At 43.7% G+C, this 24,806-nt stretch overlaps 4 protein-coding genes across 4 annotated transcripts; 3 read left to right on the top strand and 1 right to left on the bottom strand.

Annotated features, from left to right (window-relative positions):
- Positions 1-5,798: 5,798 nt before the first annotated feature.
- On the bottom strand, positions 5,799-10,743 carry LOC127783167 (uncharacterized). Its single transcript, XM_052310405.1, has 9 exons — positions 10,539-10,743; positions 10,202-10,448; positions 8,944-9,093; positions 8,481-8,538; positions 8,309-8,401; positions 8,150-8,182; positions 7,509-7,600; positions 7,354-7,413; positions 5,799-7,228 (listed from the first exon to the last, which is right to left on the bottom strand). Exons 1-9 carry the CDS (start codon positions 10,670-10,672, stop codon positions 6,962-6,964), a joined length of 1,134 nt encoding a protein of 377 aa, XP_052166365.1. The 5' UTR covers positions 10,673-10,743; the 3' UTR covers positions 5,799-6,961.
- Positions 10,744-14,104: 3,361 nt separating this feature from the next.
- LOC127782774 (berberine bridge enzyme-like D-1) lies at positions 14,105-16,050 on the top strand. The gene has a single exon (XM_052310042.1). It carries the CDS (start codon positions 14,105-14,107, stop codon positions 15,791-15,793), a length of 1,689 nt encoding a protein of 562 aa, XP_052166002.1. The 3' UTR covers positions 15,794-16,050.
- Positions 16,051-18,426: 2,376 nt separating this feature from the next.
- LOC127782922 (berberine bridge enzyme-like D-2) lies at positions 18,427-20,081 on the top strand. The gene has a single exon (XM_052310203.1). The coding sequence runs from the start codon at positions 18,427-18,429 to the stop codon at positions 19,999-20,001; it is 1,575 nt and encodes a 524-aa protein (XP_052166163.1). The 3' UTR covers positions 20,002-20,081.
- Positions 20,082-22,455: 2,374 nt separating this feature from the next.
- LOC127781797 (berberine bridge enzyme-like D-2) lies at positions 22,456-24,317 on the top strand. The gene has a single exon (XM_052308844.1). The coding sequence runs from the start codon at positions 22,456-22,458 to the stop codon at positions 24,043-24,045; it is 1,590 nt and encodes a 529-aa protein (XP_052164804.1). The 3' UTR covers positions 24,046-24,317.
- Positions 24,318-24,806: the final 489 nt, after the last annotated feature.

The raw sequence follows: 24,806 nt of genomic DNA, 5'->3' as shown, positions 1-24,806 counted from the left end.
TGTATATATATGTATATGTATATGTATGTGTGTGTATGTATGCATATATATGTATATGTATATGTATGTATGTTTATGTAGACCATGTTAGAAAGCCTTACACGTTATAAAATAGAGGTAGTAGTAAACTTTAGATCGGATCAGTTGACGTCTCTACTCTCTACCTTAGCGCGTGCGCAGATAGCTGCTTGTTGGTTTGGGCAATCGCCTCGAGGTGCCTGTATGGAAGAGGACAAAATCGAAATTTGGAGCTACAAAGGGGTAAGGTGAAAATGAGCAGCTAGCGAGAAGAGCGGCCATTTATACCCAAGCCTTGAGCAGAAAAATAATTGCAGTAATTCTTTGACGGCCGGCTTGTTTGACAACTGAAGAAAAAAGAATTACTAGGAGTTTAGAGTAGGAAATTAAGGGTGAGATTAACATGGAAATATGATTTTTAGTTTCAATCTTTTGTTTGGTAGAGATGGTAGAAATTGATAGAGCTTAGTTCGAGATGAGATCTTAAATAAAAACGGATGGTTCAGATTTATTTAGGCAAAGTAAACGAGGAATTCTCTTTCATTTATCACCCCTATCCAGGTGTTAAAAAGGAGATAGTTCCTCTCTCAATCTCTCATCCTCGTCCCACGGAAACTTTCATGTCTTCCAACCAAATGGAATAAATAATAGCATCATCCCTCCTAAAAACTCAACCCAACCAACTCTGGGAAACTGAAGGTGAAAAGTATGGCTAATTTGCCACCTTGTCTTGCTTAGGGTCTGTTTGGGGAGCTTAAGATTTTGAGAAGTAATTGGTTGGTAACTAGCTTCTAAGAATCTGGACTGTTTGATGGAGCTTCTAATTCTAGGAGAAGCTGCAGCAACTAGAAGCTCCCCAAACAGTCCCTTAATTTTACCTTAGTATATACATATACTCATTCATTTGAGGCTAACTTGTTTTAATTTTCATGGGACGATTGATGGAGCAGCAATCTCTCTCTTTCTCTTTGCGCGCGTGCTGCCAATGTTGATTTTGTGCAGTCCGGCTTCCCCTGCTGCTGCAGGAGGTCCAGTTCGTGGGCGAAGGCGACCTCGACAACTTCTGCGAACTGTGGGTTAAAACTTAATTAAGAAAAGGATCAGGTCTAGTCGAACCCCATGCGATGGTGAGATTAATTGGCATGTTAGGTGCTGCAAGGCAAGTTAAAGCAGACTTAAGGATTAATTAATTAAATTGTGCAGTAGAAGTAGTGAGTAGTGACGAAGAAAAGGCATGCGCAGGGAATGCATGACGAAGCAGAAGCCCAATAGATAGGTCAGCACCTATATCATAAACGCCCTATTAAATAACTCGATCGATCTCTATAAGAACTCTACGAAAACTCTATTGAAATAACTCGATCGATCTCATTGCCGCCATTTTCACAACTCTACAAAAACACCAACGTCAGCAAGACACACAATAAAAAAGGCCGGACACGAGTACACGACACAAGGGATCGGAACACATTACACATTAGCTAGCTTTGAGATTTTCCGTCAGATATATATGCGACGCGTTTGAGGCTTTGAGCAACGACTCTAGACTCCGCCTCTATATATATAAAAACACGGTCTCACTCGCATCGCAAATACTAGCCACCACAAGATCGGCTCGACCGACCGCGCGCGCCTGGGAAAATAATCGAAGGTTAAAAGTTTGCATGATTTATTACCACCTTTGCCTTTTTGCCTAATTAGCCATTACATTTACACGATCGATTATATATACTTATGTTTATTTGTGATGTTAATTTGCTTTTGATCCATTAGCCTCTCTCTCTTCGATCGATCTCTGCAGTCTGCGGACGGGGAGAAGGGGATTAATATTTAATGGAGAACGGCAAGCTGAGCATGGTGGGGCTGTGCATTGCCTCCGCCGCCGTCACCGCCGCCGCCGCCGCCGCCGCAGCCGCGGAGGAGCCATGGTTGGGCCTCGCTGTGTGCCTCGCCGGCTTCCACGCTGGTATCGCGCTTGTCATGCGCGCGGTCTCCGTCTCCCGCCCGGGCCCGTGACGCGGCGGTCATCGGGCCCGTTTTCTGCATCGTTTTAGCAGGGATGTTGTTGTCTCTCCGACAGAGATATAGATATGCAGGTGTCAGTACAATAAAATGCAAAGGAATTCCACTCTGGAAGTTCTCTCCATGTAACAGTGTTGTCGAACATGTGTCTAGTACCTGTAGTAGGAGTAGTAATTAATATCTTTCATTTTTCTTCCTAATGCTAGCTGGGTGATTTTTTTTATCCGATTGCTCTAAGTAATTTACCACCAAATTTACTGTTGATCCTGCCTATCGTTGTCTTTGAATTCATTCCTCGTTTGTTTGATGGTTTCATACGACGACGACAGTTTGTCTTGAAACAAAGTGCAAAGTCCGTATTGCTACTATCGTTTGCGATCTGACGGGCCGTTACTCATGGGCCTTTGTAAGCCCACTAAGCATGACAGACCATCCTACTAAGGAAAAAGTACACCGAGGGTCCCTCAACTTGTCATCGAGTTACAAAATCGTCCCCCAACCACAAAAACAGATATCCAGCGTCTCTTAACTAATTATTAAACCACCATATGTTCTTCGGTGGTTTTGACCCCGGTTTTATCCCACATGGACCCCACATGTCAGGATGCCACGTCATTTCTTATTTCTTCTCTTTTCTCTTTTAGTTTCTTCTCTTCTCGTCTTCTTCAATGGGTAGCCGACGGGGACGAGATGGGCACGTGGGCGAAGTAGGCAGGGGCGGCGGCCGAAGCGGAGTAGGTCGGCGCGATTCTCCACGCGAAGCAGAGCAAGGGGGCAGGCGCTGCAGGAGTTGGGCACCAGCAGCAGCAGCCGCCGCCATCGCACTCGCCTGCCACCACTGCTCCCGAGGGCGGGGACGGCTGTATTTGGTTGGTATGATGTGCCAGTATTTGATTTGGTGTGAGAGAATCATTCATGTATAGGCTATGTTTACATCTAAACTTTCAACTTTTTACATCATATCAACCTGTCATACATATACAACTTTTCAATCAAATCGTATCAATTTTAACTCAAACTTTTAACTTTGAAAGGAACTAAACACAACCATGATATAGAATTGAGATCCCAAATTCCCAATCAATAATGAGAAACAGTACTTGTATATGGGAGAGCAATGGAAGATGGGGAAACTTTTCACCTGAGCTGAGGTTGAGGCTGAGCCTGAGCCTGAGCTGCTGCGGTCACGATCTGCCGGTGTGCCGACGTCCCTCATGCCGGTTGCCCCTTGCGTCGCCGCTGCAGCTGTGATGGGTGATTTTGGTTTTTCTTTCCTTGGACAGAGAGCTAGCAGTAGCTGGAAAAGGAAAGGATGGAGAGAGATGGAGATGGGTGGGCGGGCGAGCACTTGGCCGGTGGCGGCGGCGGCGTTGTGCGGAGAGGAGTCGTCGGCCCAGGGAAGAAGAAAGATAGAAGGCAACGCACCTAGGGAAGGCAACGTTTCAACACCAACTCCTCCACGAGCCCCCGCCCGCGTCTTCCCGCTGCCCGCGCACGCCTGCGCCTCCCCATCGACACCCGCGCCTTCCCGCTGCACGCCTGCTCCTCCCCGTCGACACCCGCGCACAGCCAGTGCACGCCCGCGCGGGCTGTCGCCGTGCTTCCTAATTGCGGCCACCGCCGCCGTCGCGGCTCTGCCCTCTCCCGCCTTGACCCACCAATCGGCCTACAGGCAGAGGGAGAGAGAGATGAGGAACCGCGGAAGAGAAGAGAGGGAGATAGATGACTCAGCCTGACATGTGGACCCAGCATGGCTGATTTGGAATAAGTTCACTTCACGTCTCTCGATTTATCCTCGAGTCTGAAATTCATCCCTGAACCACAATACCAGATATGACGTGTCTCTCAACTCCTAAAACCAATGCAAATAAGGTTACAAGGCGTTTTGGATGACAATTTCGGCTTACATGGCACCTACATTGCTTGTTTGATTTGGTCCCCATCCTACGTGGTGGTAACGCGGCACTGGGAGCAAAATATAAAAAAATTAAATTTTTAAAAATATGGGGTCCACATATCAGTTAGACAAAAGATTAAAAAATAGAGAGACCCACATGTCAGTAGGTCTCACCCTCCTCTCTATCTCCATGGTCGGCAGCACATCGACGCCTCCTTCTTCCCTCTCCCTCCCAACCATCCCTCCTCCCTCCTCGAGCTCTCTCACTGGCTGGCTACCGTCGCTGCTGCCTCCCCGCCGTCACCATCGCCGATGACCACAGAGGCCGACAGAAACGTTCCTCACCTCTTCCGTTGCAACCATCACCGCCAGATGCGACTGGCAATGCCTCCTTCCCCCCTTCTCCCCTCACCCTAACCAGATGCGGCTGGCAACGTCTCGTCCACCTTCAGACCTTCTCCTGACAGCGATATGAAATGCATTGAGTGAGAGGCCACGGTCTACTCTTAGGCTGTGTTCTTTCAGAGGGGTTGGGAACCCCTCCCCTCCGCACACTAAATGAAGCGATAGATTAACGCATAATTAATTAAGTATTTTTTTTATTGAAAACTTGAAAAATAGATTAATATAATTTTTTTAAAGCAACTTTTCCTTTTTGTAAAATGTATCCGTTTAGCAGTTTAAAAAACGTGCGTGTAGAAAACGAGAAAGACGAGGAAAAAGAGCATAGCCTTATAGAGCAGAGGAGCTTCTTGATCACCGTCGGAAGGAGGCGTTAGTTTGGCTGCTGATGTGTCATGGTTACACTGCTGTCCCCGTTCCATCGGGGATGGCTGATGCGCAATAGAGACGCCGACCAATCCAGATGTGCCGTGTGCGCCTCCGAAAGTCGTCAAAAGCTGAATAGCCAATTCAGTCCTTCTATTTTTCTTATTTTTCTTGTATATCGAATTAGTTCTCGATGTTTTATAGTATCCAAATAAATCCCTAAAGATTATCATGCGATTTAATATTGTCTTTGGACCCACTTTAAATGTTACGTGGACATACCACATCATTCATACATATAAAGTTAACATTTAAATGTCCATTTTAACCTTACATTTTTATTAAAAAAACAAATGGAAAAACAAGAAGCAATCATAAAACAAAGGAAAATGCCAAAAAGAATTTGTTACCAATGCTACATCTTTTTGCCAATGGCCAAAACCTTTTGTTTTTCTCAATAGTTTTTCTTTATTTCCTATGAAAATGTAAGGTTAGAATGGACATTTAAATATTAAATTTGCCACATAGATGATGTGGCATGTGTATATGGTATTTGTGGAGGGTTCAAGGACTTGTTTAGATAATACAATGGACATCAGGGACTTGTTTAGATAATACAGAATGTCGTACTAAATTTGATTCTAGAGCGAAAGTTCGGTGACATGTTCGTCTAATGCCCGCCGGGCGACCTATATATAGTGGCCCGGCCCCGCCCACCCACCACGCAAACCCACAGCAAGCAGCTGATCAAAGTACTCCTATCAAACTGCTCGCTCAGATCCCCCCACCCCCCGTGCCCCGTCTTTTCCCCTCCCCTCTCTCTGTGCAAGCAGGGATGGATTACTACTACGTTGCCAGCATGGTGGGGCTGTGCATCGCCTCTGCCGCCGTCACCGCAGCCGTGGAGTCTTGGGACCGACCATGTTTCGGCCTGGCGCTGTGCCTCGCCTTCAACGCTGCCCTCGCGCTCGTTATCCGCTCCGTGTCCGCCGCCGCGGCCAGCGAGCCGTATCGCCTTTCTGCTTTGGTCAGAATGGTTCTCCTCCTAGTACCACAAACTACTAGTACTCCGTACTCCTCAACTGCTGGTGTGTTGCTGTGTGTTCTTTTTCTTTTTTTTTTTTGGTTGCTTTTTGTTTGTTGGAAACGTATAATAAATGATTTGGACACTTCTTGTGCATATTCGATATAGACGAATATAGGGTGTGTTTAGTTCACACTAAAATTAAAAGTTTGTTTGAAATTAGAACGATGTGACGGAAAAGTTGGAATTTGTGTGTGTAGAAAAGTTTTAATGTGATAAAAAAATTAGAAGTTTAAAGAAAAATTTTGCAACTATAACACGGCGTCGGCAATAATACCTGTTCCTAGTACTCGTGTTTGGAATGTTTGGGCCCGCTATCTGTAATCACGTTTCCCATTACAACAAGAACATTCACGAACAGCACGCACGCACGCACGATCTAATTATGTGGTAAACGGAAAAGGAAGAGAGAACGGAAACTGGGATCTCAAATTCATGAAACGATCGATGCTAGTATGGCTCACTGGGCTTGATGACTTCTCATTTATGCTGCTTCCGCTTCACCATCAACAACGCCATTTAGAATTATTACCACAAGGGGAAAAAAAAGAACAGAAGTAGAACCAAACCCATGAAGCACTTCTAATCTCTCCTATTACTGCCAACTAATGGGAGTACTCAGCACAACAGCACAAAGCAGATTGATGATTATCACAGTCACAGTCTACCCTACCCTACAGACTGGAAGATCCCACGGCATCTGCAAGGACAACGGATCGGACCATCCATCCATACATTCAAATTCAGTCTACTAACAAGTAAACATATTAAAGCTAAACCAGAAAAAAGAACTCTTCGGAATCAAAGCGGCCATGAGCCATTGCCGTCATGGTGAACTTGTTTCATGAACGACTGATAATCCATGCATTTACAGAAACAGACTTGCTGCTGAAACAGATTAAGAACGAAAATCAGAGCTATCCCAAACCATCCTTAGCAGGGACAAAAATCTTTCTGGTCGCTAAACTTACTCCCAATCGTCTACCAGAAGCCAATGTCTTGTTAATTTCCTACCATCCTCAAAACGTTTCCCAGATCAACAGTGTCGAAACTCAGAAACCTCTACCGCTACTAAGCTAGTGTGCTTTCAATTACAGTTCCATGCTCGTAGAAAAACAGTGGGCCAAAAAAAGGGTCTCCTCTCCTTCAGGTACTCGAACAGGGGGACTCACTCAGTGCTTGTCCTTGTTGCGGCGCTGCAGGGAGAAAGTCTTGTCATGGTCATCTGGCATGTCGGGGGACGGCATCCCGCTGCTCAGAGAAGGTAGGTCGGTAGAGTCCAACTCTTCTTCCTCCGGTTCCGTCTCCTCTAGAGCATCTGTGAGGTACTTCCCACTCTTCAAGCTGTTGGTCTGGCAGATGTGCTTGTATATCTGGAGAGACTGGGCGATGAGGGATGATGGGTTGCCAGCGTCACTTGGAAGGAGAATCGTGTTGCTCTGTGTTTCAAAGAGATCAGCGATGCATCAGTACTTTGCAAATCACATTAGGAACTGTAGATAGAATACTTTGCAAATCACATTAGTAACTGTGGAATATGGAAACATAGCTTCAGGAATCTCACCTTTTTGGCCAGATTAGCAAATGCCTTCATGTATTGTTCAGCAACTCTCAGGTTCGCAGCCTAAAACAAGTGAGAGAATGAATATGAGCACAGGTTTGATACAGAACTTAGCACAAAAGTAGACGCTATTAAACTGTCTCAACAGATCATGATACCTCAGTGCTGCCCTTGGTCCTCATGGCCTCAGAGACCAATCTGATTCCTCGAGCAGTTGCTTCAGACTTTGCAAGAATTGCTTCAGCCTCACCTGGTATCATTACATAAGATTGTATTAGCATCAATGCGTAGATAATCCATTAATTCTCATCAGGATAAAAAAACACAAACAAAATGTTTCAGGGTAATCAAACCAAAATATGGTATATTGCAATGATCCAATCTCCATAAGTGGCCAAGATGATAGTAAAATAATGGAACAACCAAAAGACACAGGCTGAACATAAGCATTTCAAAAAACGAGAAGGATGATAGTATAATAAATGGAACAAACAGATGAATGGATGCTGAACAAAAATACACATGGCCCCTTGTATAATGAGATAACATGGAAAATGGGAAAGCTAAAAGGCAATAAAGATGATGGCAGAAAAAATGGACATACAGAACGACACTCAAAAAAACTATACATACCAGGTTATGACAGATAATATGGACAGTGTGATGCTCAAAAGCTAGGAAACATGATGGCATGATAAATGAAACAAACAGAAGGAAGCATGCTGAACATATTTATAGGCCATCTTATCATGGAGAACATGGAAAACAGAAAGATTTAGAATGAACATATAAAACATACCCTTTGCGCGATTTGCCTGATCCAACATAGCACCTGGAAGATCAAATGAAATATGTCAATCAGAATTTCATTTTCTACATACTACAATCCAATAATGCCCTTTCAAGCAGGCTAAGACAAATCATGTTAAAGACTTAAAAGAGACCGTGCATTCATCACCTTCTGATTCAAGGATTTGGGCACGCTTTTTCCTTTCTGCTTCTGCTTGCATCTCCATAGCCACCTTAACACCACGTGGCGGAGATATATCCCCTGCATAGTCAATTATTAAACATCAGAAATGTTACAGGAAACAGTTATAGCTCAACAATTCAGAAGCAAAAAGGCATACTGATCTCATAACGGAGGCATTTCAGTCCCCAATCAGTTGCAGCCTCATTAATGGACCTCTGCCAGACAAATACAGAAAAAATACATCAAAAGCAATGCATAACACTGACAAGAATGATGAAAAGCATGATATAGAGTACAGACAATACAAAATTATCATGCTACAACAGTCACTGTTATAAATTACTGATAAAAAATCTGTACGGCGGACAGCGGTGTTGCTTAATGGGAGCCATAAATTGGAAAGCCTAACAAAACAATAATGGAGAGAGACGACCATAGGAACTGCAGTTTTTTTGCTTACATTCGGCAATGATGATCCACAAAACAATGCAATTATAAAGTAAAATGAATCGTTATAAGAGATGGAAGTTTAACATATGGACAGAGCTCATTGCATATTTAAGTACTAAACCCAGATTCTAGTAGAACAAACAATGTATAGTGCGAACAAGATTCCATACCACAATTTGCTCATTTAGTGTATCCCTCTCCTCAAAAGTCTTGTCTAGCGTAATCTTTCCAAGCTCACTTCTCATAGTTGTTTGGGCAAGCTGTATGACTGCAAAAATTGGATTCTCCACACCATAGGAAGCAAGGTAGGGATCAACAATCTGCAAAGTTCACAATCACCAAAGAGAAGTAATAGTTAGCACTTGCAAGCAACAGCATATACCTTCTAGAAAGCTGACTCTATATTTATGGAAATCCCTTGATTGGGTGCATTATCACAAAGCAGTCACTTGATATATATATCTTAGATACAATGCTAAATGTTTTGACATTTACCATTTGGAGCATTTGCATAAATAAGTTAGTTATCCAATGTGAGATTTACATGCCCAACAATGCTAGTCATATTCATTAAGGGCAGGATGATCAACATGGATATAAATAACCTAGCTACAGACAACTTTATGATCAACCAAGCTACAGAGTTGTTATGGATGCGAAAAAAAAAAACTTGTTAGCTTGTATAGCCAAACAAAATCAGATATAAACCAAACCACCAACCTAGCAGTATTAGAACAGCGTCTTAATACAACAACAGCAACCAGGAGCGTCCCACACATATCACATGGCAAGGAAATAAGCATACATGTCCATGCTCACAAAACTCCTATCAATTTAATTTTTCCCACCTATATATCCCTAAACCATCAGAATAGCATCTGCCGTGGAACCGCACCCATCTAAACTCAGATTGTCCACACATTTTGCCAATCCCGAATAAGCACAAGCATAGCATCTTCTAGAACAAGGAAGGGAGCCTCCGCATCACAAGAAAAAAAAATCCTGCAGTGCATCACAATCCTCCACTCTCACCTAGAACACAAAACCTGACCATCCAAATTCAGAAATCCTTAGCATAGCTCAACCCACACCACACTAGCCAAATTGTTGCAAGCTTGATCCCCCATACAAAATCCTCACCACAACGAATTGCATCTAACAATGCAGCAAGCGAACAATCTCCTACAACAGAGAAGAGACTCTGCACCAAAAAACCCTTACAATGCAGCATAACCATCAGCCCTCACCTAGAGCACCCAACCCGACCATCTAAAATTCAGAAATCCTGAAACCCAAACACCACAGTAGCCAAAATTGCAAGCTCGATCGCGCACAACACAACTCGTTGCATCCACCACTAGCAGCAGCAATCGGAAATGCAGCAGAGCAGAAACAGTGTTAAGGCGAGGAGGTCGAGAGATATATAACCTTGACGTAGAGGACGCCGTCGATCTGGATGGAGACGTTGTCCTTGGTGATGGCGGACTGGTCGGGGATGGGGATGGCCTCCTCCTTGAGCGAGTGGACGTAGGCGATGCGGTCGACGAGGGGGACGAGCACGTGGATCCCGGAGCCGAGCGTCTTGACGTACTTGCCGAACCGCTCCACCACGAACGCCTTCTTCTCCGGCACGATGCTCACCCCCCAGTTCACCGGCGTGCTCAGCGCCTCGTACCTGCAACCACCACCACCACACATCAACCACCCTTCCAAAACCAAAACCAAAACCAAAACCAAAACGAGGAGGAGGAGTTGGGGCGCTGACCTCGAGACGTCGTCGCGGGAGTAGTAGCGGGAGAAGGAGCGGGTGGAGGAGGCGGCGTGGGGGAGCGGGAGCGGGCGCGGGCGGAGGAGGAGCTGGCGCGCGGGGCCGACGGATCGCCGGAGGAGCGTCGCCATCTCCCTCGTCGGCGGCGGCGGCGATGGGGAGGAGGAGTGGGTTTTGGGGGAGGAGGAGGAAATGAAAAGGAAATGGGTCTCGGTGGTGGGTATAAGACGAGGCGGAGGAGGAGGAGGGCTGGGTTGTCGTGTGGACTTCCTCGTGTCCGCGTAGCAGTTGGCCGGACCAACTTGTATTGCAAGAATGGATTTGAAAATAGAGACTGATCAAATGGGAAATTTGGGTTTCGAAATGCTAGCTGCACCCCACGGCTTCTTACCCAAATCGAGCTCCATGCTGCGCCGTGCGCGTGATCGGAAGTGATACGTGGGCCGGACCTGTTGGTCTGGGCCTGTGCAGAGAAGTCATATGTACTTCTGGCCTAGATTTAGGAATAGGTCTTTCCTCCCTCCCTCAACCTCGTCGCCGCCCGCCTCTCTCAGCCTTTCTGTCGCCCATCCGTAAGAGAGACGGAGAAAAAAAAAAGGAAGAGAAGTAGAGAGAGGATGGATAACATATGGGTAACTGATTTTTTTTTCCTTCAAGGGGTTTATATATGAATCTATGACATATGGGTCTCACCTACTAACTCAGTGAGTCAATCGCAATTAACCTGCCACGTTAGCTGAAATCACTTCTCAACACCACCGAAAGAGTTCATTTGCGTCAGTTTGCAAAGGTGGGTGAAGTGTTATACTCGGTTTTGCAATTGAGGACGACGATTCAATCAGAGCGAGAGATAAGGGAAGCAAGACTTATTCACTTTACGTTATGCGTATTTGTTTTGGGGGTCCTTTGATAATAAATCCATAGTGCAATATGTAATGAACCGGAAGATAATTACAGCGTTTTATCAATTGATGGAGAAGATTTTTTTTTTACCCGATTTCATATTCGGCAGAGTTTTACAAAATAATTCCAATCTTGGACTGCAATACTACTAGTATTTAGTTCCTGGAAGAGAATCAAATGCATTTGATTTGTGCGAAGAAGAAGAAAAAAAGGTGAGCATGTGTAGAGTTGCTAGTTCCTTCGTACGTAGCAATTAACTGGATCAACTTACGCTGCAAGAATTAGCTCCAGAAAGGAAGAGATCAAGCACAAGATTAGCTTTGGAAATGCTAGGTGCACTGTAACTTGATACCCCTGAGCTAACTGGAGAAATAGTATATGGGCCGCAAAGTTTGGGCCGTTTGGACTTTCGGCCCAGAAGACTTATGGGCCTCTGAGCAGCTTTTGTGCAGCCCAAACTCCTCACCAGGGCAGATGGCTGATGCCGCAATTATGTGGGTATTATATTATGTGTGCCGTCATGTGTAATAAATTTTAATTAGTACAACTTCTATACTGTTTATTAATTTGTTATGGAGTAGTATTTTTGAATCAACTAATTAAATTGCGTCGCCCCAATTTTGAAGAATGAACAGATAAATGCGACGAGAGAGAAGATACCAAGTACAGCAACTGGAGCGCAATTGCAATGTCATGATCTCGTCGTCGGATTAAGACAAGCAGGTCGAGACGACGATCGATGACCAAATTAAAGATTAATTTGTTACGTCAGGATATATATGTCATATCACACAAGTTTTATAAACTACTAAGCCAAACGGCAAAAATAATTAAAAAGGATTATATGCTGAATAAAACAATATACAAAATGTTTGACACTATTAACTTTTTAAGTACGTGTTTAACCATTCGTCTTATTTAAAAAATTTAAGTAATTATTTATTCTTTTCATATCATTTGATTCATTGTTAAATACACTTTCGTGTACACATATAGTTTTACATATTTCACAATTTTTTTTAATAAGACGAACAGTCAAACATGTGCTAAAAAGTCAACGGTGTCAAATATTTGAAACGGAGGGAGTATATGTACAGTTGGCATGCAGCCTTGGAGGGCCATCAGCTGAAAATTAAGTGTAAACAGAACACTTGAAAGTATATATTTTCGTATTATATACTCGATCAATCAATAGCTCCCTATGTGTGTGGACTCCACATAAATACATAATTATATATTATAGTATCTCCTCGTCGTCTATAAAATACTGATTAAAAAGAAAATTCAAAGACTATTATATTATTAATTAATGTGTAGAGGGAAAAATAAGGAGGAAAAACGAGGAGAGAGGATTACTATTGGTTCGGTGCTTAAAACAATAAGAAAAATAATGACTTAGTATTAGGGAGTTAGAGTAGACCCCAATTTTAAAAGACACTTTTTATCCATAAAAACTTTAGACTAAAACAACGTTCTTTTAGGGGTTGAGGTAGTAGTTTTTTTTTTAAAAAAAAAAGATAAATCAGGCCTCTACCGTCTCTACATCCAATCGGATATTTACCATTAATTGTGTTGCTATAAACTCCTCTCACGCGCATGCATCCTCCTTGTTTGTATTGCCCTCAACCAAAAAAAAAACTTTTGCTTACTACTTTATCCGTTTTAATATGAATATGGAAAATGCTAGAATGACTTATATTGTGAAACGGATGAAGTATTGAATATTGATCTTGTTGAGATGAATTAAATAGAGCAACGTAATAAGACAAACCGCTTATGATTAAGTTTAGTTCGATATATAGTTAAGCTCTTGGCTTGGCCGGCCGAAGTGTGTATCTGGCTCTTGGCGTCCGCTGGTCCTAAAAACCGCTTCGAAAACCCACCAATATATAATCAGACCGACCCCGCCCAATTATATACTTCTGGTTTCGCAACAATGTTTGCAACTCAAAAATCAGTTAATTGAACACCAAACTGTCTTAATCCTAAAGCTAAATGCATCAACCAAACATTTGTCATATAGGCTATGTTTAGTTCCTTGGCCAAAATTTTTTTAAGAATACGGACACATATTTAAAATATTAAATGTAGTCTAATAACAAAATAAATTACAGATTCCACATATAAACTGCGAGACGAATTTATTAAGCATAATTAATCCGTCATTAGCAAATGTTTACTGTAGCATCACATTGTTAAATCGTGGCGTAATTAGGCTCAAAAGATTCATCTCATAATTTATATACAAACTGTGCAATTGGTTTTTTTTCGTCCACGTTTAATGCTTCATGCACGTGTCAAACATTCGATGTGACGTTTTTAGTATAAAAAAATTTGAATCTAAACACGGCCATAATCCATCTCAATATCTTACATGTATGTAAGATACGTACGTACAATTATATAGCAACTAATTAATAACCACCCCTTGCCGGCCACTAATCGTAATCAAACGAGGACGGTCAATACAAAGTTACGGACTAATCCTATTTAATTACCCATCGTTTTCTCACTGATTAATCAGCTAATCACCTCCACGTCGCGACAAAGACGTAGTAGCTCAATGCTCACGTACACATAAAACCCCACACACCTCATCACTCTCCTTCCACACTTTCTCTAGCTCATCAGCTTAGCTAGCCATTCCACCTCCATCGTCCATGGCGATGGCGATCGCGACGGCCGTCTTGCTCTCTCTCCTCGCCGTGCTACGCGCCGGCGGCGATGTCGACGATGGTGGCGGCGCGATCATGGAGCCCTGCCTCGCGGCGGCCGGCGTGCGGAACGTGACGGCGCGCCGGGAGCGCGACGCGTACGACGCGGCGCTGCGGGCGTCGGCGCAGAACCTCCGGTTCGCGGGCGACGGCGTGGCGAAGCCGGCGGCGGTGGTCGTGCCGGCGACGAGGGGCGAGCTGCGCGACGCCGTGCGGTGCGCGCGGGAGGCCGGGCTCGGCGCCGTGCGGCTCCGGAGCGGCGGACACAGCTACGAGGGGGTGTCCTACACCGGGGAGGACGACGGCGGGTTCGTCGTCGTCGACCTCCTGGCGCTCGACGGCGTCCGCGTCGACGCCGCGTCGCGCACGGCGTGGGTGGAGTCCGGCGCGACGCTGGGCCAGGTGTACCACGCCGTCGCCGCGGCGAGCCCGGCCCTGGCGTTCTCGGCGGGGTCGTGCCCCACCGTCGGCTCCGGCGGCCACATCGCCGGGGGAGGGTTCGGCCTCCTCTCGCGCAAGTACGGCCTCGCCGGCGACAATGTCGTCGACGCTGTGCTGATCGCCGCCGACGGCCGGGTGCTCGACCGCGCCGGCATGGGCGAGGACGTGTTCTGGGCGATCCGCGGCGGCGGCGGCGGCACGTGGGGCGCCGTCTACGCGTGGCGCATCCAGCTCGTCCCGGTGCCGGAGCGCGTCACGGCGTTCGTCGTCAACCGGCCCGGCACCGCTGAGTCCGTCGCCGAGCTCGTCGCGGCGTGGCAGCACGTCGCGCCATGGCTGCCCGACGAGTTCTACCTCTCGGCGTTCGTCGGAGCCGGCTTGCCGGAGATGAACCGGACCGGCATCTCGGTCACGTTCAAAGGCTTGTACCTTGGGTCGGCACACGAAGCGGTCGACATACTGACGGCGAGGTTGCCCGAAATCGGGTTATCGGATCTGAACCCGATAGAGATGAGTTGGATCGAATCCGTTGTCTTCTTCTCGGGCCTACCTCAAGGGAGCTCCGTGTCCGATCTGACGGACAGGGTGCTCCACAAGAAGAAGTACTTCAAGGCCAAGTCGGATTATGTGCGCCGTCCGATGCGCATCGGTGAACTAATCAGAGCCATTGATCTCTTATCAACGGAGCCAAAAGCATATGTTATCCTGGACCCGTATGGCGGGGCGATGGATCGGATCGAGTCTGCAAGTCTACCATTCCCACATAGAAGAGGTAATATTCATGGTATCCAATACTTGATCGAATGGACGGCAAATGATGATGATCATAGAGAGGAGTATATGGACTGGATACGCCGATTTTATGAGTTTATGGGATCATATGTACCGAATAGCCCACGTACTGCATACATAAACTACATGGATCTTGATCTAGGCATGAACAATTGGTCTAATCTTCGAATGTATGGAGGTGATGGAAGCCCTAACCCAGAAGTTGAGGCGGCACGTGTTTGGGGCGAGAGGTACTTCTTGGGAAACTACGATCGTTTGGTACGTGCCAAGACTATCATCGACCCAGACAACATATTTCGCAACGCGCAGAGTATCCCTCCACTTGGGAGTCGGAGGATGCGTAGGATTCCACGTGGCATCTCACCCAAGGTTGCATCCAAGGACAAAACTTATGATAGCTAGGTTTGAACATACAAACAAAATTGCTAATGTGGGCGTGTGTTTTGATTTGATTTTGGGCATGTTGCTTTCATGTGGTGCTGCCCATAAGGATGAGTCGTGTTCCTTTTGGGGAGAATTGTGATTTGGATTGGTAGATACGGCAGAAAATGAGAGGTTGGATTGTTAGGTTTTGCCTCCATTTGTGAAATGATCAATGTCATATCAAATATGTAAAAAAATTGAAACAATGATAAGCTTGTGGATTAACTAGAAGAACGTACTGGACCGTATATTCTGTCGTATATTCTTTTTCATTCGCTTTGATGCCATGCAAATTGCAAAACAGAAGGAAAGTGCTGTGAAACTATATGCCAATTCGCACAAGTTTTATCATCTCTTCAAATTCGCAACAATTCAACAAGTTTTATCATCTCTTCAAATTTTTTTTCTTTTCATGATGTCCAGGCTCAATCTGGTTCTTGTCATTTGTAAATTGTGATCGTTCTGCCTTTTCTGAATAAACACAAGGCAGAGTTGATGATACTCCCCCACATGATGGGCCGGCCCTTTTTTACGAACGAAAGCACTCTTGGCCCATCGAGTCCATCAGAAATGTTGCTTACACAGATCCAGCCCCACTCAAACGGCCCGGCCCGCATACAAGCCGCAGAGCTATTCTGGCCCACTCAATTATTTTAAACTTAGAAAATAGATTAATATAATTTTTTAAAGCAACTTTCCTATAATTTTTTTTCAAAAAACACAACATTTAACGATCTGGGAAACATGAGCTCGGAAAATGATAACTTTATATCCTTTGTCGTTGAAACAAACACATCCAGCGTTTATTTTTTTTTAGGGTTCGGGTAGGTATAAAAGTTAAAAGGTCATTGCAAAAACTTTCATCATACGATTTTTCATATTTTCTTAAGTCTAATTTGAAGTGTAACTCTGAATCCGTTAAATTTGCATTCCTGATTTGTAAGTTTTGGCCTAAAATTACTACAGTCTTGGTCTCTCAGCATACATATTGTAGCCTTTTCATTTCTATCCCCAGCAACCAGGGACGAAGCTATAGCAAGTTATTGGGGTCAGTAGACCCCGATGATTCCTTCTGAGTCCCTTATACTCCTTTCTATTTTACAGCTATGACCCCGGTCAAAGAAAACACTAGACCCTGGTGATTGTTTCGTTAAAGCTCAACTGGTGGCAAGGAACGATACTATTATCAGCTAGCAAATAGAAAATTAGTTAGCAATTGTGATTATATGTCAGTCTACATAGATATACATATATGTTTTAGACTGGCGCTCATAAAGTGGCCCTTATTTAGGATTAATTGCTCCAGTAGCCAACTAATCCTATTATTATTTCTTGATTATCATCACAATTTGGTTGAACCTAGTCTCTCAAGTCTGAATTTGAGGAAATTAGAGTTTTGAAATATAAACGTTTGATTTTTCAAGTTCAGTTACATGATCATGAGGCATGGGCCTGGGGGAATATAACAAAGGTGATTTTCACCATATAAGAGGTTGTTATATTCTTTTCCCAAATATAGTAATATAGTACAATAATGATGTGGTTGTATTAAGGCCCTGTTTAGTTCCTACACAAAAAATTTACACCATATCACATCGAACGTTTAACACCTGCATGAAGTATTAAATATAGGCTAAAAAATTAACTAATTGCACATATTGCGACTAATTTGTGAGACGAATCTTTTAAGCATAATTGCTCCATGATTTGATAATGTTGTGCTATGGTAGACACTTTCTAATGACAGATTAATTAGGCTTAATAAATTCGTCTCGCTGTTTACTGACGGATTATGTAATTAGTTTTTTTTATTATTGCCCGATCATCCCATGTGATACCCTATATAATATCCGATGTGACACGCCAAAACTTTACACCCCTAGATCTAAACACCTCCTGATATGTAAAAGGTAACCACTACTACAACAATAGCCTTAAAATTATTAGAAGCTATAGCCAATTGTTAGGATCGTTAATTAATAGTGACCCCGGTGACCATCTATCCTGGCTTCGCCCCTGCCAGCAACTATGAATGGTCAATCCAATTGATTTTTTTTAGCAAAATTGAGTTTCCCAGAAAAAAAAATTCCTCAGACATTAACTAGGGTGTACGTCAACGCCATCATGTCTGGTTGAAATCACGCCCTGGTGTTAGTCGATGACTCAACGTCGTCAAATAAGAGCTTTAATTTTTAGCAAAAGGTCAAATGTGCAGTTCAGTTTTGGTGAATTATTTAGAGTTGTGTATAAAACACTTTATTAAAATTCGAGGTTAAGGACAAAAAGGAAAAAAAACATGTAACACATATAAAATTTGCATCTAAAACATTCTAACCGAAAGTTAACAAGGTAAGCAGTAGACTTAGTCAATAGTCTTCCCCTGTACTAGGAGCAAAAATTCAACTGGCAGTTTTGACAAAATGCGTTAAACTCTTGAAATTTGCGTACTTCCGGAAGCAGTCTCATTAGACTGTACAGCATCAACATTAATTATGTTTTTGATGGCTTAACAGACCGATCCATCCCAACACACCTCTTCATCTATATAAACACCTTAACATATGTCTAGCTTTCACATATCTATCACTTTCTCCTTAGCTACTCTTGCCATCATGCATGCCATAGCTGCAACCCTTGTGCTCTGCTTTTGTCTACTGCATCCCACAACCTCTAGTGCTCAACCACCATCAAACATCTCCTCCTGTCTACTCTACAATGGAGTCAGGAACTTCTCCCTTCCCCTGTCTCCCAGCTACACCACACTCCTTGACTCCTCCATCCAAAACCTCCGCTTTGCGCTCTCTGATGTTAGCAAGCCAGCTGCGCTTATCATCCCGACCTCCAAGTTAGATCTCCAGCGAGCGATTCTATGTGCACGGAATAGTTCATTGGCGATCCGTGTGCGTAGCGGCGGACACAGCTATGAGGGTTTGTCATACACCGCGAAAAATCATGTCCCTTTTGTTGTCATAGACCTTATGAACCTCAACCGAGTCCATGTTGACTCGGTCTCAGGCACTGCTTGGGTCGAGTCGGGTGCTACCCTAGGTGAGTTATACTATGCAATAGGGCAGTCGAATAGGTCCTTAGCATTTTCGGCTGGATCGTGCTCAACGGTCGGCATGGGAGGGTTTGTATCCGGTGGAGGTTTTTGTCTAATATCACGCAAGTTTGCGCTTGCTGCTGATAACGTGTTGGATGCAATTTTGATGGACCCAAATGGGAATGCCTTGAACCGTGGATCGATGGGTGATGATGTGTTTTGGGCCATTCGAGGCGGTGGTGGAGGGAGCTGGGGTGTAGTGTATGCATGGAAGCTCCAACTCGTCCATGTTCCACACAACATCACTGTGTTCAGCTTGAATAGAACTGGACCACTAGAACAAACTGCCAAGTTGATGCATAAGTGGCAATTTGTTGGGCCACATCTGCCCGATGAATTTTACCTCTCGGTTCACATCCCAACAGGGACATCAAATGGTAATTTCGCCATGTCCTTCATCGGCCAAGTCCTAGGACCAAAACAATATGCCATGTTAGTGCTACATCACACTTTTCCAGAGTTAGGCATTGTCGAGCCAGACCTATCTGAGATGAGTTGGATCGAATCGACAGCCAAGTTTGCTAGGCTCAACTCAACCGCTGATCTTACTGATAGAAAACTTGGAGTAAAGCACTACTCCAAGAGCAAGTCGGACTATGTCCATTCACCAATCTCAATGCAAGACACAATCAAGATCATCGAATATCTATCGAACGGTCCACAAGGGTTCATCCAGCTTAACCCTTATGGCGGCGCAATGGCTCGAATAGGGAGCTCTAAGTTACCATTTCCATACCGGGCTGGATACTTGTATAGCATTGAATACAGTGTGTCCTGGAAGGCGTCGGATAATGATGGAGCAGATGAGTACATTCGATGGTTGAGATCATTCTATGCGTATATGGCTCCCCACGTGTCTAAAAACCCTCGGGCTGCGTATGTGAACTACCTGGACCTCGATCTGGGCACGAACAACTGGAGGAATGCTACAGATGGAACTTCTAATAACTCGGTGATTCATGCAAAATCATGGGGTATAAGGTACTTCTCGAAGAATTTTGATCGGTTGGTTCGTGCAAAGACAATGATTGATCCTGAAAATGTGTTCAACAATGCACAGAGCATTCCTCCTCTACAGTATTAGAGGGAACAGGCAATGTATTATGAATTACTGATAGGTGAATTTCTGATCAATTAATAACATGAATATGCAATGTCAGTGCATGTTACTCTGAAACTCTCTGGATGTTATCCGGGTCGTAATTCGTAACCAACGCTAAATATACTAGATACTTACATATAATCCATTGAAATATCATACTTATAGTACAGCGTAGATGTATGATCATACAGAATGAAATCCTCAGAAGCACACGTTGCTAGTAGTCTGATCATAACATCTCAAATGAATCGTGTACAATACACATGCACATTAGGATTTTTTTTTTCTGAACCTTTTCAAGTAACCCGGTCTCTTCACACACATGCTCAATAAACTAAATTGTTTTCGAATAGGCTGCAATATTGCAAACTGGGAAGTAAATGCTTCAACACTTTTATGCATTTCGCATAATTAAGCGAGTTTACGAGCTCTTCCTTTTCTTCTTTTGAAAAATATAAGGGTGAAAATGTCTTGCAGCAACAAGAATAGCGAAAGGAGATTAGGAGAGCACGTAGTCTCGTGTTGAGACTACAGTTTCCAGCTGATTGAGGGCTTTCAAAGGAAGACCTAAGTCTACATTTATTTAGACTTAGAGATGATCAAAAACATTTTCTTCAATTATGGATTGATACACTGTAATTTTGCCTGTAATATATTGAGGATCAAAACGAATAAATTAACTAAGTTAAACGAGTTGTCTGTGTTTAAAAAAAATCTATAAAACTAATATATTGATAATTTTTGAAAAAAAAAGTCCCATTGAAACAAAACCTACTCTCTGGTCATAAATATCTAAGGGTGTGTTTAGTTCCAGAAAAAAGTTGGAAGTTTGGGGAAAGTTGGAAGTTTGAAAAAAAAAGTTGAAAGTTTACGTGTGTAGGAAAGTTTTAGATGTGATGTGATGTGATGAAAAGTTGGAAGTTTGGGGTAGTTAGTAGTGAACTAAACACGGCCTAACTTAGTTGATTTGATCATGATCAAAGCATGAGCATTCGTCTTATTCAAGATATTTATGTTAATATCATTCATTTTGTTGTGATTTGTTTTATTAGTAAAAATATTTTAAGCGTGACTTGTATTTTTTTTTTCATATTTATACTAATTTTTTAATAAGACAAATGATCAAAAGTTAACAGCAGCGAAGTATAACAAAAAAAAAACACTTATCTTTTTCTTTTTGTTTTAAAAAGGAAAACAATCTCCTCCTCTCTGCTTGTAGCTAGCTTCATCTTAACAGAAATCAATTATCATCCTAATGAATTATAGTAAGGTAATTAACTGGTAGTCTAGGAGGGCAGTTTTCATCACTATGATTCTATAAACCTAACCAGTTGAACTCCTCTCATTTTAATGTTTAAGATGGTTTTGTACAAGGTTCAAAATCCTCTTACGTTACCACACATCAAATTTATCTGGAACTTCCAGGATCGGAAATTAACAACTATATATATATATGTGGTGGGTTTTGTCAAGATTCTTCCCTTGCTAGCAGCGAAAATTCAACCGCTTGACAAAATTAATGCATTGGACTTACTATGATTTGATTTTAATTTTCAACACCTGCAGCATCTATAGAAGACCTTCAGATGTGTCTACTAAGCTTTCACATATCTCTCGCTTTCTTTGTATCCTCCACTTGTTGGTCCTCCCTGCCATGATGCAGTCCACAGCAGCAACCCTTGAACTCTGCTTCTTCCTACTGCATGCCACAACCTCTAGTGCTCAACCAACAACCATTTCCTTTTGGCAGAAATGGTGGGAATAACATAACTTGCTGAGATGACAGATGATCAAAACAAACTCATGTGAGGTGTTATGTTCAGATGTATAGTACTAGGCATGGTGCATCGCCACCATATCAATCGTTTAATCACTTCTCAAACTTTTAATTCAATGACTTGTGAACACATGACATGAAAATTTCAGAGTTGCAAGTTAACACGAACTTTGCTTCTCTGAAAATTGTCCTGTTCTCTCCAGGTTCCAGTGCTAATAATTCCCATACTGCAAGTGTATGCCATCTTCAGAGCTTGTGAGCAGGCTGCGTATGCTTTAGTTTCAGCTAATTATTCACCATATTTGACAGAAATGTTCTCTCATATTTGACAAATATTCCTTGATTTGTTACAGCAAGCTCATTAGACAATGAAACAGATTTTAGAGAGAGTTTTTCTTTAACACGCACTAGTATGATGCATAAGCACATCAGGATTTTCAGAACTTCTTTAACCCTCCTCTCTCCACACAAATGCTTACAAAACTGCCACCACTGAGCCCACTCCCATGAGAGCAATTTCCAGAGCCACAAAAGTTGGACCATTCAATTCTGTAGTGGTGGTTTAGTCAAAGTCTTCCCTGAAAGCAATCTGCAAACTGTACAAAACACAGCTATATATCTGTGTGCTCACTACCAAAACAAATCTCACCCCATCTCTCATGAGTCCCACCATTTCACCTGTCCTGGTTTTCCTCCTCCTATCACTTCATCAGAGCATTTGCTCCAGTGCTCATGATGCTGCAAGTGCAAGCAGCTTCTCCTCATGCCTTGCCATCCATGGTGTCAGCAACTTCTCCCTCCCTGCATCACCAAGCTACAACACCACCCTCAACTTCTCCATCAGAAATCTCCGGTTCACGCTCCCCGATGTCACCAGGCCGGCAGCCATCGTCCTTCCCGGGTCAAAGGAGGATCTCCAGCGAGCCATACTATGTGCGCGCAATAGTTCACTGGCGATCCGTGTGCGTAGCGGCGGGCACAGCTATGAGGGCTTGTCATACACCACAGAGAACCATGTCCCCTTCGTTGTGATCGACCTCATGAACCTGAACCGTGTCCGGGTTGACTCGGTCTCGGCCACAACATGGGCCGAGGCCGGTGCAACTCTAGGTGAGCTCTACTACGCCGTGGGACAGTCGAGCCGGTCCTTGGCCTTCTCGGGCGGGTCGTGTTCCACCATCGGCTTAGGTGGTGTCATCTCCGGTGGTGGCTTTGGGTTGCTATCACGGAAATTTGGGCTCGCCGCTGATAACGTACTGGATGCGGTGCTCGTCGACCCGAATGGGAGAGTCCTTGACCGGAGTTCGATGGGTGAAGACGTCTTTTGGGCAATTCGTGGTGGCGGTGGCGGGAGCTGGGGTGTGGTGTATGCTTGGAAGCTCCGGCTCGTGCCGGTTCCTCACAACATCACCATGTTCATTATTGATCGTACTGGACCGGTCGAGTACATAGCTGGGTTGGTTCATTGGTGGCAGCATGTAGGGCCCAATCTACCTGACGAGTTCTATCTCTCAGTGTATTTTCCTACTGGATCATCAGATGGTAATGTCTCTATCTCATTTGAGGGCCAAGTTTTAGGAACAAAACAACAAACCCTATCAGTGTTGAGCCAAAGCTTTCCAATGTTAGGTGTCACTGAGTCTGACCTAAGTGAGATGAGTTGGGTCGAGTCAACGGCCAAGTTCGCCAATGTTGGCACGGTCTCTGACCTATCAAATCGGTCGCCTGGAACAAACTCGTACACCAAGAGTAAGTCTGATTATGTGAGGGCACCAATCTCGAGACATGACATGGTTGAGATCGTCCGATACCTATCAGCTGGACCGTCGGGGTCCATCATACTTGACCCTTATGGAGGTGCCATGGCTCGAATCAAGAGCAATGCGACACCATTCCCACATCGAGCTGGCATCCTCTACAGTATTCAGTATACTGTATATTGGGGCCAATCGGATCAAGCTAGGGCTAATGAGTACATCATATGGCTCCGATCATTGTACACGTATATGACCCCCCATGTGTCAAAGGATCCCCGTGGTGCGTATGTCAATTATCTAGATCTAGACTTGGGCGCCAACAACTGGACGCACCCCATGGGTGGATCATCTATGGAAGCAATGGCGCGTGCGAGATCTTCTTGGGGTGCGGCATATTTTAGGAACAATTTCAATCGGTTGGTCAGCGCCAAGACGACAATTGATCCAAGCAATGTATTCAATAACGCTCAAAGCATTCCCCCTTTGTATTAGTTCTAGTGAAAATATAGAACAGAAATGAAACTGGCTGTGTTCGGCAGCAATGGATTGGGAGAATAACTACTATGTTTTTTTTACAAAAGTTTTTTATAAGAAAGTTGCTTTAAAAATTATATTAAACTGTTTTTTAAGTTTTAAATAATTAATATTTAATTAATTATACACTAATGGTTTATCTCGTTCTGAGTATCTTTTCCAACTGCAAAATTACTTTTGAGAATATGCAGTATCTTTCACTTCTTCTGGTCCCAACACGAAGAGAAATACTTCAGTCCAATGTTGTGGCTGGCTGATGTTTGCTTCTACTGTAGCACAACAGTGGTAGGTGTATGGTGGTGATAGGCGCAGGTGAACAGTGGAATCTTACACACGAAGCATCGGATCTGACCAAAATGGAATCTCCCGTTGTTGTTGCGACCCTGATGGCGACTTAATCCATCAGATAATCAAGGAGTGGTAGTCCTCAAAAAAATAATCAGGGGTGGTTGTAGCTAGTGCCGTTTGGCTTGGAGCCATTTATATATAGTATTACTGTAATTTTCGCTCATTTCGTCAGGCTTTGAACGCTAAGATGGCTTGACATGGGCACATGCATTGGCTGTAGCTTTCAGAGTCTTTGAAGCCTTTGGCTTGTTCATCTTAAATTCAAGCATAGTATGCTGTACTATGCTAACGACTCTTCGTTGAACAAGTTAATTTTCCAAACTGCTCTACTATAGAATATTAGGATGTGTGGTTTACCCTTAAAAGAGTAG

This window comes from Oryza glaberrima, chromosome 8 (assembly GCF_000147395.1).
Source record: "Oryza glaberrima chromosome 8, OglaRS2, whole genome shotgun sequence".
In the NCBI taxonomy this organism is placed as follows: domain Eukaryota; kingdom Viridiplantae; phylum Streptophyta; class Magnoliopsida; order Poales; family Poaceae; genus Oryza; species Oryza glaberrima.
Note: the sequence above shows the minus strand (reverse complement) of the source record. Positions and strands in the feature narration are given on the sequence as shown.

Coding starts and splice junctions, on each gene's coding strand:
- LOC127783167 (XM_052310405.1), bottom strand. CDS start 10,672: ATGGCGACGCTCCTCCGGCGATCCGTCGGCCCCGCGCGCCAGCTCCTC. Junction 10,449..10,538: donor TCCCGCGACGACGTCTCGAG/GTCAGCGCCCCA, acceptor TGGTGGTTGCAG/GTACGAGGCGCTGAGCACGC. Junction 8,402..8,480: donor ATGCCTCCGTTATGAGATCA/GTATGCCTTTTT, acceptor TTGACTATGCAG/GGGATATATCTCCGCCACGT.
- LOC127782774 (XM_052310042.1), top strand. CDS start 14,105: ATGGCGATGGCGATCGCGACGGCCGTCTTGCTCTCTCTCCTCGCCGTG.
- LOC127782922 (XM_052310203.1), top strand. CDS start 18,427: ATGCATGCCATAGCTGCAACCCTTGTGCTCTGCTTTTGTCTACTGCAT.
- LOC127781797 (XM_052308844.1), top strand. CDS start 22,456: ATGAGTCCCACCATTTCACCTGTCCTGGTTTTCCTCCTCCTATCACTT.